General features: G+C 43.0%; 2 protein-coding genes across 2 annotated transcripts in view; one reads left to right on the top strand and one right to left on the bottom strand.

Moving 5' to 3' along the window:
• Nucleotides 1–13,835, top strand: part of als2a (alsin Rho guanine nucleotide exchange factor ALS2 a) — a 63,426-nt gene that overhangs the window by 8,927 nt on the left and 40,664 nt on the right. Inside the window, exons 10-13 of the mRNA XM_029116071.2 lie at nucleotides 912–1,025; nucleotides 1,997–2,168; nucleotides 2,595–3,351; nucleotides 3,551–3,616. Coding sequence (XP_028971904.2) covers nucleotides 912–1,025; nucleotides 1,997–2,168; nucleotides 2,595–3,351; nucleotides 3,551–3,616 — 1,109 coding nt within the window. The remainder of the gene's footprint in view (nucleotides 1–911; nucleotides 1,026–1,996; nucleotides 2,169–2,594; nucleotides 3,352–3,550; nucleotides 3,617–13,835) is intronic.
• On the bottom strand, nucleotides 9,767–10,884 carry LOC105008583 (complement C1q tumor necrosis factor-related protein 6-like). Its single transcript, XM_010867916.5, has one exon. The coding sequence runs from the start codon at nucleotides 10,750–10,752 to the stop codon at nucleotides 10,153–10,155; it is 600 nt and encodes a 199-aa protein (XP_010866218.4). The 5' UTR covers nucleotides 10,753–10,884; the 3' UTR covers nucleotides 9,767–10,152.

Here is a 13,835-nt window from a genome sequence, read left to right as displayed (position 1 = left end):
TCTTCCCCTGGCTCCTCTAGGTCAGTACTCTTCCCCTGGCTCCACTAGGTCAGTACACTTCCCGTGGCTCCTCTAGGTCAGTACACTTCCCCTGGTTCCTCTAGGTCAGTACGCTTCCCCTGGCTCCTCTAGGTCAGTACGCTTCCCCTGGCTCCACTAGGTCAGTACACTTCCCCTGGCTCCTCTAGGTCAGTACACTTCCCGTGGCTCCTCTAGGTCAGTACTCTTCCCCTGGCTCCTCTAGGTCAGTACTCTTCCCCTGGCTCCACTAGGTCAGTACGCTTCCCCTGGTTCCTCTAGGTCAGTACGCTTCCCCTGGCTCCTCTAGGTCAGTACTCTTCCCCTGGCTCCTCTAGGTCAGTACTCTTCCCCTGGCTCCACTAGGTCAGTACTCTTCCCCTGGCTCCTTTAGGTCAGTACGGTTCCCCTGGCTCCTCTAGGTCAGTACTCTTCCCCTGGTTCCTCTAGGTCAATACTCTTCCCCTGGTTCCTCTAGGTCAGTACTCTTCCCCTGGTTCCTCTAGGTCAATACTCTTCCCCTGGTTCCTCTAGGTCAGGACACTTCCCCTGGCTCCTCTAGGTTCCTTCCTGGGTTCCAAGCTGACTAGGGAGTTTTTCATAACCACTGTCAGTATCTTGTTGTTGCTTGCTCTTTGGGGTTTTATGCTTAGTATCTTTGTAAGCAACTTATGACAACTGGTGATGGAAAACAGGTTTTAAAAATATGTATCAATAATCGATTCATTTAATCAAATGTATTTTATAAAGCCCTTATTACATCAGCATCTGTCACAAAGTACCTTTAGACAAGCCCAGCCTACAACCCCCTAAGATCAATGCAGAAATATTGCCTATTTCCCAGGACATCACTGTATAGGGCAATGAAGTATTGATCTGTTCATTTGATACAGGTGATAGAGACCAAGCCTAACGTGCACATCCCTGGGACAGAGTTAACCAAGAGATCTCCCTCCAGGACTGACTCATACACCCTCAGACCTGTCTTACTGCCTTTCTGTATGGACGTAAGTAGACCTGTCTTAAAGACTCTTACACCTCCAGACCTGTCTTACTGACTCTTACACTTTCAGACCTGTCTTACTGACTCATACACTCCCAGACCAGTCTTACTGACTCATACGCCCTGTCTGACTTTCAGAACTGACATAAAATGGTGAGGGAAAGTTTGCGAAGCCTTTAGCCCTTTTTTCTGTATTAAATGGAGAATCCTCCTGGGTCTGGTGATGGCCGTGACCTTGAATGAATAATGATAAGTGAGAGTCACAGGCTCCAACAAGACATGTTATCCTCTTACCACTGACAATGACATGCTTACCATTAAAAATATTATGCTAACCTCTTACATTTAAAATAGCATGCTTACCATAAAAAGAACATGCTAACATCTAACCATTAATAATAACATGCTAACCTCTTACATTAAATATAGCATGCTTACCATTAACATTAACATGCTAACCTCTTACCATTAACAATAAAATGCTAACCTCTTACCATTAACAATAACATGTTAAACTCTTACCATTAACATGCTAATCTCTTACCATTAACAATAACATGTTAACCTCTTACCATTAACATTAACATGCTAATCTCTTACCATTAACATTAACATGCTAACCTCTTACCATTAACAATAACACAGGGGGTTACAGTTTTTTGGCATGATCTTTTGCCACTCTAGCATCCACATGTATGTAGGAGTGACTCCTAAACACGTTCATACTTAGAGGTAATTATTCACCATTGAGTTACTGTAGGGCCGAAAACAACCCAATCCCCCGCCGAAACGAAACAACAAATGCCCCCAGCACGTTTTTGGAGTTACAACCTTGATGTTGTCATTACATGCAAAGAACGGGGGGCCAGATACCAATGTTTTGTACTGCTTTTTTAGAATGTGTCAACGGATGAATCCAGGCTCACATCCTTTTCCCTGTCACTCATAATGCTGTTGACCCTGTGTGTCCTCTAGATGGGTTACATCAGCAGCGTGTGTGGCGGGGGGGGGTCCTGCCTGGCACTGGCTGACCACAATGTCATGGGGTTCATCTCTGGTCTCCACGAGCTGGCGGCTGCAGACAGGAAGTTCTACTGCAGACTCAGAGACATTCAGAAACGGGTAGTGAGCCCTTTACAGGCAAGAGGTGAGGCCGCACATCCTGGGTTGGTAGGCAGAGGGAATGACCTGGGTTTTGTCTTTCTCTTTGCTACTGATTGTCAGGGCAGTGGGATTGGATCTGAATGTCCCGAAAGACCCACAAACATCTGGGTCTCATGCTGTCCTTTTGATCGGGGTCTGTTTAGTCCTGGGACAGCAGTTGATGTCTCTTAACACGGTACAAACAAGACACGTAATAGATTGAGATTTGGGGTGACCTAGTGGAGCGTCAAACCCCTGAGGTGTTGTTCTGTCCCAAAGCGAGGACGTTTACCCCATTGTCTTTCATGTCGTTGCTGAGAATTTGTTCTCAGTAGTGCTTGTAGAAAAGGGATATTGTCTGTGATCTTGTCCTAGACGTCCAGCCTCCTGTTCCAGACCTTGGCTGATCTATGTTCTAACTATGTTCTAGAGTCTTTGTCTACAGTGTTGGGCAAGACGTCCAGCCTCCTGTTCCAGAGCCTGGCTGATCTATGTTCTAACTATGTTCTAGAGTCTTTGTCTACAGTGTTGGGCAAGACGTCCAGCCTCCTGTTCCAGAGCCTGGCTGATCTATGTTCTAACTATGTTCTAGAGTCTTTGTCTACAGTGTTGGGCAAGACATCCAGCCTCCTGTTCCAGAGCCTGGCTGATCTATGTTCTAACTATGTTCTAGAGTCTTTGTCAACAGTGTTGGGCAAGAGGTCCAGCCTCCTGTTCCAGAGCCTGGCTGATCTATGTTCTAACTATGTTCTAGAGTCTTTGTCTACAGTGTTGGGCAAGACGTCCAGCCTCCTGTTCCAGAGCCTGGCTGATCTATGTTCTAACTATGTTCTAGAGTCTTTGTCTACAGTGTTGGGCAAGACGTCCAGCCTCCTGTTCCAGAGCCTGGCTGATCTATGTTCTAACTATGTTCTAGAGTCTTTGTCTATAGTGTTGGGCAAGAGGTCCAGCCTCCTGTTCCAGAGCCTGGCTGATCTATGTTCTAACTATGTTCTAGAGTCTTTGTCTACAGTGTTGGGCAAGACGTCCAGCCTCCTGTTCCAGAGCCTGGCTGATAGTCACAACAGACTGTGTCACCTTATGGGGCAGCACTCCGTCTCCATGACAGCTTTTCTACACGGCGGCCGGGACGTTAAGAGCCTGGTCATCCTGAAACAGGCCAGCACCTTCCTGGACACGTATAAAGAGTGAGTGGTGAACTCTGACAGTACTGTGTTATTTTGCTGAATGTCCCTATAGTCTGTCTGTCCGTGGAATCCCTTGAGCCCTGTTATTCATAATAACCTCACTGATTCTCACAGTCTCTCTCTCTCTCTCTCTCTCTCTCTCGCTCTCTCTGTCTCTCGCTCTCTCTTTCTCTTTCTGTCTTTCTTTCTCTGTCTACAGGTATTGCAGCTCAGTGGGTAATTTCCTGGTGATGGGTGGCTTCCAGGCCCTCATGAAGCCTTCGCTGTAAGTACTATTATTTAATTTAGCTTATGCTCTTACCCAGAGTGACTTAAAGTGGTGAGTTCTGTGACTCTCATATAGGCGATACAGTGATGAAGAGGAAGGTCAACCTACTGTCACATAGAGGATAAAGTGATGATGAGGAAGGTCAACTTACTGTCATATAGAGGATACAGTAATGAAGAGGAAAGACAACTCACTGTCATATAGAGCAGTGGTTCCCAACCAGGGGTACTAGGACCCCTGGGGGTACATGACCTCTCCACTGGGGTACTTGAAAACACCCATGAAACAATAGATTTAATAGTGAAATTAGCATGAAGGGTTATTTCAGGGGTACTCAGAGCCGAGCAAAATTCTGTTGGTGGTACATTAACGGAAAAGGATGGGAACCATTTTCGATGATGAAGAGGAAGGTCAACCCACTGTCACATACAGGATTTGGTGATGATGAGGAAGATTAACTCACTGTCATATAGAGGATACAGTGATGATGAGGAAAGTCAACCTATGTACAGTGATGACATGTATTATCCTGCCGTTCTAAAAACAGACATGCATCCTTACAAACTTTGGCTGGTATGAAACTGATATAACCGTCAATGGAACTAAACATTGTGATGCTTGCTACTTTTGGTTCAGAAAGGGAAGTTTAGTGGCTTGAACTGGTTCAGGGTTTATGTGTTCAGTGTGATCTGATGCACAATGATGGAAAACATAATATTATTTGATCAATTTAAGTTCTTCATGTAGTAAAGGAAGTTACTCAGGATTTAAGTGGAATCAAAGATATGTAAAGGTCTGTCTGTGTTCTCCATCCTCCTCTCTCACTCTTTTTATCTTGTTTTTGTTAAACACGCATTTACATTCATTAGTTACTCATCAGTAGCAGTGGATTAATCAGCTAGAAACTCTTCTATATTTTTACTTTATTTCACCAAGGTGAAGATCTGTATTGGTGTTGAGAACAAAATCGGAAGTGTCACATCAGAACCAGAATTAGACAGGAGATACTGTCAAACGTTCTGAATGAACAATACAATTGAACGAGTCACTAAAAAAAGGACTTGTGAGTCCCGAGTCACTTAAAAGATTTGTTCAAAACGAATGAATCTTTTGCAAACTGCACATCACTATTGTGTAAATCAATGCCATTCTCCTGCCTGCCGAAATTACACCCCCCCCCCGCATCGTGGCACTGCAAAGTCTGGCACATTTCATAGTCATTTTGGTAGCTCATGTTGACCGCCTTAGTGTGCCACAAAACAGTATTTGACTCTAGTCACAATTATAGGTGTGGGGGCTGGTTTCAGCACGGCCAGTCTCCAAAAGTATTCCAAAATAGCCCCCCCCCCACATACTGTCTTAAAATTTTCTGTAGAGTCAGGCAAGGAAATTAATTGCAGCAAACAAGCTTGCTAGCTATGCTAGGTAGCACGCTATCAAGAGGACCCGCATGCTAACGTCAAACGTTTCTGTCTGTGCATCTGGTTATGCGTGTGTATATTGAGTAGGCTAACTATTATGTAAAGCACAGGGAAGGGAATCTAGTGGACAATATGTAGAAGTAGAATGTAGTTGGGCTGTTATTATAGTTGTACACTGCCTTAGTTTATGGTTGTTTCTTGCTCATGATGAACTCATTAAAAGGTGGAGCTACACAAAACTGGGACATTAATGGGATTGAAATGGACTGACAGTAGACCATAATAATTGTTCTGCACATGTCATTGTTGGAGGGGAAAAGGGTCCCAAGCAGCTTCAACAACAAAAGAGTCAAACGGTGACAGTTTCTCTTGTTTTTGTTTTGAATTGTTAGAAGCTGCTTGGGGCCCTTGAGCAGCCCCTGGTCTTGAGACAGTTGTTGGGTTGATTTCTACTGGGCAAAGTGACTACTACTTCAGTTCTAGACACAAGTATTACATTGGCCTTCATAAATAGCTGTGTTTGGGAATTATTTTTGATCTGTAATGTTTGAACAGCCTGTATTTTTTACTGTGCTATAGTGTATTTCTCTATTAAAACGTTTATGAGTTAGAAGTGAAGAATCAGTGACATGTTTTGCTCTCCAATAAAACATGTTATGTTATACACTCACCTAAAGGATTATTAGGAACACCATACTAATACTGTTTGACCCCCTTTCGCCTTCAGAACTGCCTTAATTCTACGTGGCATTGATTCAACAAGGTGCTGAAAGCATTCTTTAGAAATGTTGGCCCATATTGATAGGATAGCATCTTGCAGTTGATGGAGATTTGTGGGATGCACATCCTGGGCACAAAGCTCCCGTTCCACCACATCCCAAATATGCTCTATTGGGTTGAGATCTGGTGACTGTGGGGGCCATTTGAGTACAGTGAACTCATTGTCATGTTAATGAAACCAATTTGGAATGATTCGAGCTTTGTGACATGGTGCATTATCCTGCTGGAAGTAGCCATCAGAGGATGGGTACATGGTGGTCGTAAAGGGATGGACATGGTCAGAAACATTGCTCAGGTAGGCCGTGGCATTTAAATGATGCCCAATTGGCACTAAGGGGCCTAAAGTGTGCCAAGAAAACATCCCCCACACCATTATACCACCACCACCAGCCTGCACAGTGGTAACAAGGCATGATGGATTCATGTTCTCATTCTGTTTACGCCAAATTCTGACTCTACCATCTGAATGTCTCAACAGTAATCGAGACTCATCAGACCAGGCAACATTCTTCCAGTCTTCAACTGTCCAATTTTGGTGACCTCGTGCAAATTGTAGCCTCTTTTTCATATTTGTAGTGGAGATGAGTGGTACCCGGTGGGTTCTTCTGCTGTTGTAGCCCATCCGCCTCAAGGTTGTGTGGGTTGTGGCTTCACAAATGCTTTGCTGCATACCTCGGTTGTAACAAGTGGTTATTTCAGTAAAAGTTGCTCTTTTATCAGCTTGAATCAGTTGGCCCATTCTCCTCTGACCTCTAGCATCAACAAGGCATTTTTACCCACAGGACTGCCGCATACTGGATGTTTTTCCCTTTTCACACCATTCTTTGTAAACCCTAGAAATGTTTGTGCGTGAAAATCCCAGTAACTGAGCAGATTGTGAAATACTCAGACCGGCCCGTCTGGCACCAACAACCATGCAATGCTCAAAATTGCTTAAATCATCTTTCTTTCCCATTCTGACATTCAGTTTGGAGTTCAGGAGATTGTCTTGACCAGGACCACACCCCTAAATGCATTGAAGCAACTGCCATGTGATTGGTTGATTAGTTAATTGCATTCATGAGAAATTGAACAGGTGTTCCTAATAATCCTTTAGGTGAGTGTAATAACACTATTTTCTACCCAATTTTATTGAATGAACGTCTTGGCTAACATTTCAAAACAATTACATAGCGCTAGTAGTATTGTAATTAGTTCGTAGTGTTTGGATACCTTTACACCTGTTTAACCTCAGATGTCGCCTAAAACCATTCCAAACTTTACACAGACTTCACTACCCATATCTAAATGACATGATGTTTCCATATAATGCTGTCCTTTATGTGACTAATGACACTTTACACAGACTTCACTACCTACTCAAGCTATGATTAGATCTGTGCAGCGGCTACAGGGGATCGCGCAGGATGCACCGATCCTAATTATGGGTGATTTTTATCAGTATGTCACTTGTCCGACTCGTCATTCAAAATGCTTGGACCTTTGTTTTGGGACGGTGTAAGGGGGCTTATAAATCTCTTCCTAGAGCCCTCTTGGAACATCTGACCATAATGTTTTTTATTTAGTTCCGACGTATAAATCGGTCCTGAAGAGGCACAAGGCGGAACGAAGATTGGTTCCGGTATGGACAGAAAACTCAGTTCATTGTCTTCAGGACTGTTTCACTGACACTGATTGGGATGTGTTTAAAAAGGCTTGTCTGGATTTAGATGAACTGACAGAAACTGTGTCTGCCTATATATCCTTTTGTGAGGAAATGATTATCCCCCAAAAATCCATCCTCATTTACCCCAATAATAAACCCTGGGTTTCTAAATTAGTAAAAAGCACAATTAATCAGAGGAACATTAGTTTTAATCAGGGGGATATGATACAGTACAGGGTACTATCTAAACAGTTGAAGAGGGAACTCAAACTTGCCAAACGCATATATAAAGATAAAGTAGAAAACTTGCAGCGTACTGGAAGCTCACGTCCGGCATGGGAGGGCGTAAAAAATATAATGGGGTTGCAGTCCAAAACGCTTTCCATTACTCAGAGTGGAAAAACAGACTTGGTCGGAAAAGTTTTTTATAGTTGTTTTAATGCTCATGATTTAGTGAGGAGATGTCGGTTTTTAAAAATGTTGATTTAAATCCTGTGAATAATAGTGTGCCCATTGATAAATTCATGGTCATGAAACTCTTTCGGGGGGTAAAAGAAAGGAAAAGTCCAGGTCCCGATGGGATTGGGGGTCGTGTTCTGAAGAATTGTGCTGTACAGCTGGCAGACATCTTCTGTTTTATTTTTCAGTTGTCTGTACAGCTGTATAGGGTCCCTTGTCTTTGGAAGGACTCAATAATTGTTCCTGTGCCTAAGATTCATACTCCTAAGACCCTCAATGACTTTAGACCAGTGGCACTTACATCTCTTGTCATGAAAGCTTTTGAAAGGCTAGTGAAGGACGCACTTTTGGACACTGTACAGGATAAGTTAGATCCTCTCCAGTTTGCCTATAGGTCAGGCAGAGGTGTGGACGATGCAATGGGGACACTTTTAAACATGGTTTTTAAACATCTTGAGGGGGCCAAGTCCCTTGCCCGTTTACTATTTATTGACTTCTCCTCTGCTTTTAACTGTATTCAGCCCCATGTTTTAGCAGACAGGTTGAAGAATATTTATAACATTGATACTGGATTGATCTGCTGGCTAATGGATTTTTTAACAGTGAGGTCACAAAGGGTGAGAGTGGACAGTGTCCTATCAGATGAACTTTTTACTTCTACTGGGTCTCCACAAGGTTGTGTCCTCTCCCCTCTTTTATTTGTTTTATACACAAATGAATGTCAAAGCCAGTATGAACGGCACCACATTATTACATTTGCAGATGATTCAGTTATTGTATCCCTCCTCAGTAGTGATGGATTTTATGGATTGGTGCAAATCCTCCTTTTTAAACATTAATGTGGAAAAAACAAAAGAAATGTGCATTTTAAAAGAAATCACACTGTTATTTCCCCTGTTTTGCTGGACAACCAGACAGTTGAACTAGTACAGCAGTACAAATATCTCGGGACTTTAATTGACAGAAAAACTGTGCTTTGAGTCCCAGGTTGATGCTGTGTGTAAAAAAGCACATCAGCACATGCACTTTCTTCATAAGCTTTGGAGTTTTAATGTTGACACTGTTTTTATGGAAATGTTTTATTCTTGTTTTATTGAATCTGTTCTAACTTTTTCTTTTATCTGTTGGCATGGGTCACTGTCTATTAAACAGAAAATTGCATGCAAGGTATTGTTAAGGTGTGCAGCAAAATTGTTGGCAGACCCTTAAATGGCCTACATGACCTGTATAAGGTCAGATCCTTGAACCAAGCGAGAGCCATCCTGGCTGATCATAGTCATCTCTTGTGGGATGAATTCATGATGCTGCCATCTGGGCGTAGATACAGTGTGCCGCGATGTAGAACAAACAGATTAAAAAGGTCATTTATCCCGACTGTGATCACCATTGTTAATATCGCCCTGTAAATGTAAATTTAGTTTAATTTAAAGTTCTTGTGGTTTGTGTTCATTGTTGATATGTACTGTATGTGTTACTGCTGGCTGCAATCTAAATTGCCCCTTGGGGATAATAAAATTACCTTGAACCTTGAACCATATCTAAATGACATGATTTTCCCATATAATGCTGTCCTTTATGAGACTAATGACACTTTACACAGACTTCAGTACCCATATCTAAATGACATGATGTGTCCATATAATGCTCTCCTTTATGTGACTAATGACAAACTGCAGAGGTGGGGGGGGGGGGGGGGGTCTGGCTGTGTGGGTAGGGAGGTACCTTTTTTGCTATTCTTTTATTCTTTCTCATTTATTTCAATAGTAATTAAATAAAAGTTCCTATATTGCCCGTATGTTTGTATTAAATAAACATTAAGAAAAAAATATTTGTCAATAACAATTTCTGATGCTGATAGGAATTTATTTTTGATGAGAAAGTGTAACATCAACACTGCAATCATATCCGAACTACAGCAAGATTGGAGATGCTATAAAGATGGAAATAAACAGACCAGGGCTACCAATATTATTCTAGCAATGTAAGTCTGAACAGAGCAAACAGGATGTATAAAATACATGATGATATAAAAAATGTATAGAGAAATAATGAGCTAAGGATGTATTGAACACAACATCAACAAAATGATCATTTCCCTTTTAGAAGACCGATTAATATGTAGCAAGACAGTCGCAGACACATATATTTGATTACCATGTGGCCCCGGGAATCAAACCCCCTATCCTGGCATTGCTAGTACTGTTCTCTACCAATATATTTCATCACACTCAGCTGAGCAGGAAGCCACTAAATGTAGTGACGCCAATCGAGTCCCAGACATGCGTGCTAGCCGTGAGACGTATGTAGACTCGGTCCCCGACCACCAGCTGGAGACTGACCGCATTTCCTCCGTTGTCAGCCGTATCAGCTTCCGAAGCATGGTCAGCCGCGGCAGCAATTTGCTCTTCATTCTTGAACAAGAGAATTTCATTGCGTAGATTTCCTCCGGCATGGTAGAAGAAGGTGAAGTGGTAGACCCCTTGAACAGGAGCAACAAATACACCTGTACTTGGGTTGTAGGCACTGCCGATGTTAGTGAAGATTCTTCTGTAGATCAGGGTGGTGTCCTGGTTGAATGGCCCAATGGCACCAGACCCGCCTATGGCTGCCGAAAAGATCACCTTAGTTTTCCTGTTGTTCTCCAGTTCTTTAACTTCGGTTTCAATGGCTGTCAGTTTTTCTACTGTAGTGCGCAGTTTCTCCTTCATGGCACCAAAGTCTTTAATCAGTTTACATATGTCAGGATTGCATGAAAAAATTGTTTCTTCTTGTGCCCCAGACAGACTGTAGAGGAAAAGAGATAACAACAGAAAGGCAGTGGTCTTCATCTTGTCTGGATTCAGATTCCTGTGATATTCTGACTCTTGCCTTTTTATAAAGCTAGGAAACAGATCAAGTTTCAGAAACTCCTTGCACAATACAATTATTTATAACCTTAAAGCCCCACAACACCTTTCACATGTTCTGTACATGTCATTGTGGGAGGGAAAATGCCTGAACGTTGTGGTCAACCTCAGAGTTTCTTCACACTTTTTCCTCAGCTGTGCAGAAAGGCTCTACTTGAGGAGAGGGAGGATGGGCAGGAACAACAGGGATGAAGAGATTAAACTCACTGAGAATAAGGGAATTTCCCCAGAGGGACCTAACGTTAACATTCTGTTTTATATTGGTTGGATGGCTTTAAGAATGGCTGTTAGGGATAAGGACCACCCTCCCTCTGCAGGCGGCTTTAAAAATGGCTGTTAGAGATAAGGGCCATCCTCCCTCTGCAGGCGGCTTTAAGAATGGCTGTTAGAGATAAGGGCCATCCTCCCTCTGCAGGCGGCTTTAAGAATGGCTGTTAGAGATAAGGACCACCCTCCCTCTGCAGGTGGCTTTAAGAATGGCTGTTAGGGATATTGACCAGCCTCCCTCTGCAGGCGGCTTTAAGAATGGCTGTTAGAGATAAGGACCACCCTCCCTCTGCAGGTGGCTTTAAGAATGGCTGTTAGGGATATTGACCAGCCTCCCTCTGCAGGCGGCTTTAAGAATGGCTGTTAGAGATAAGGACCACCCTCCCTCTGCAGGTGGCTTTAAGAATGGCTGTTAGGGATATTGACCAGCCTCCCTCTGCAGGCAGCTTTAAGAATGGCTGTTAGAGATAAGGACCACCCTCCCTCTGCAGGTGGCTTTAAGAATGGCTGTTAGGGATATTGACCAGCCTCCCTCTGCAGGCGGCTTTAAGAATGGCTGTTAGAGATAAGGACCACCCTCCCTCTGCAGGTGGCTTTAAGAATGGCTGTTAGGGATATTGACCAGCCTCCCTCTCCAGGTGGAATCATTCTCGCACCAGCAGGCTCAGGAACAGTTTCTTTCCATCTACTGTAACCCTGCTGAACTCTGTGTTTGGGACCCACTCACCCACCATGGGTCCCAAACACTCAGGATCTGTTTGATACTCTATCTGGATCTGTTTGATACTCTATCTGGATCTGTTTGATACTCTATCTGGGTCTGTTTGATACTCTGTCTGGGTCTGTTTGATACTCTGTCTGGGTCTGTTTGATACTCTGTCTGGGTCTGTTTGATACTCTCTCTGGATCGGTTTGATACTCTATCTGGATCGGTTTGATACTCTGTCTGGGTCTGTTTGATACTCTGTCTGGGTCTGTTTGATACTCTGTCTGGGTCTGTTTGATACTCTATCTGGGTCTGTTTGATACTCTATCTGGGTATGTTTTATACTCTCTCTGGATCGGTTTGATACTCTGTCTGGGTCTGTTTGATACTCTGTCTGGGTCTGTTTGATACTCTATCTGGGTCTGTTTGATACTCTATCTGGGTCTGTTTGATACTCTATCTGGGTCTGTTTGATACTCTGTCTGGGTCTGTTTGATACTCTGTCTGGGTCTGTTTGATACTCTGTCTATGTCTGTTTTATACTCTCTCTGGATCGGTTTGATACTCTATCTGGATCGGTTTGATACTCTGTCTGGGTCTGTTTGATACTCTGTCTGGGTCTGTTTGATACTCTATCTGGGTCTGTTTGATACTCTATCTGGGTCTGTTTGATACTCTATCTGGGTCTGTTTGATACTCTATCTAGGTCTGTTTGAGACTCTATCTGGGTCTGTTTGATACTCTATCTAGGTCTGTTTGATACTCTGTCTGGGACTGTTTTATACTCTCTCTGGATCGGTTTGATACTCTGTCTGGATCGGTTTGATACTCTGTCTGGGTCTGTTTGATACTCTATCTGGGTCTGTTTGATACTCTATCTAGGTCTGTTTGATACTCTATCTGGGTCTGTTTGATACTCTATCTGGGTCTGTTTGATACTCTGTCTGGGTCTGTTTGATACTCTGTCTGGGTCTGTTTTATACTCTCTCTGGATCGGTTTGATACTCTATCTGGATCGGTTTGATACTCTGTCTGGGTCGGTTTGATACTCTGTCTGGGTCTGTTTGATACTCTATCTGGGTCTGTTTGATACTCTGTCTGGGTCTGTTTTATACTCTCTCTGGATCGGTTTGATACTCTATCTGGATCGGTTTGATACTCTGTCTGGGTCGGTTTGATACTCTGTCTGGGTCTGTTTGATACTCTATCTGGGTCTGTTTGAGACTCTATCTGGGTCTGTTTGATACTCTATCTAGGTCTGTTTGATACTCTGTCTGGGTCTGTTTTATACTCTCTCTGGATCGGTTTGATACTCTGTCTGGATCGGTTTGATACTCTGTCTGGGTCTGTTTGATACTCTATCTGGGTCTGTTTGATACTCTATCTAGGTCTGTTTGATACTCTATCTGGGTCTGTTTGATACTCTATCTGGGTCTGTTTGATACTCTGTCTGGGTCTGTTTGATACTCTATCTGGGTCTGTTTGATACTCTATCTAGGTCTGTTTGATACTTTATCTGGTAGCGGTGTAACAGTACGCAGAAGTCATGGTTCAGTACGATTTGGGTAAAGTGGTAAAAAACATGCAATTTCTAAGTTATAAACTTTGCCCTTTGCCACTGTATTTAAAGCATGCTCTATGTAGGATTTTTTCAGTAAAAAAACTATTACAGCATTTTGCAATTACTCAACGGTCAGTAAGCGGTTCTGCACCAATGCCCAATAAAGAATGACATTACGAATAATAATATGAAAATAGAATTACCTGTATCAGCAGAGGAATATTTGCAGAATTTTGAAGCAGTGTTTAAGAGACTACATGGGTTAAAGGTTAACAGGGACAAGTTAGCATTTTTTCACTCAAGTGTCACTTACTTAGGCCATAGGATTGATGAGCAGTGGCCACACCCAGTGCAGGATAGGACGGAGGCAATAGCTAAAGTACCCGTGCCAACAAACGTGACAGAGCTCAGAGCATATCTAGCTTCACTTACCTACTATGGCAAATTCCTGGAGAATCTCACCAAACCAAG

The sequence above is a fragment of the Esox lucius genome, chromosome 20 (assembly GCF_011004845.1).
Source record: "Esox lucius isolate fEsoLuc1 chromosome 20, fEsoLuc1.pri, whole genome shotgun sequence".
NCBI lineage: Eukaryota > Metazoa > Chordata > Actinopteri > Esociformes > Esocidae > Esox > Esox lucius.
The sequence above is the reverse complement of the archived record's forward strand: the minus strand, read 5'-3'. Positions and strand labels throughout refer to the sequence as shown.

Bases quoted from the DNA above. Each gene is read 5' to 3' on its own strand.
- LOC105008583 (XM_010867916.5), bottom strand. From the start codon at position 10,752: ATGAAGACCACTGCCTTTCTGTTGTTATCTCTTTTCCTCTACAGTCTG.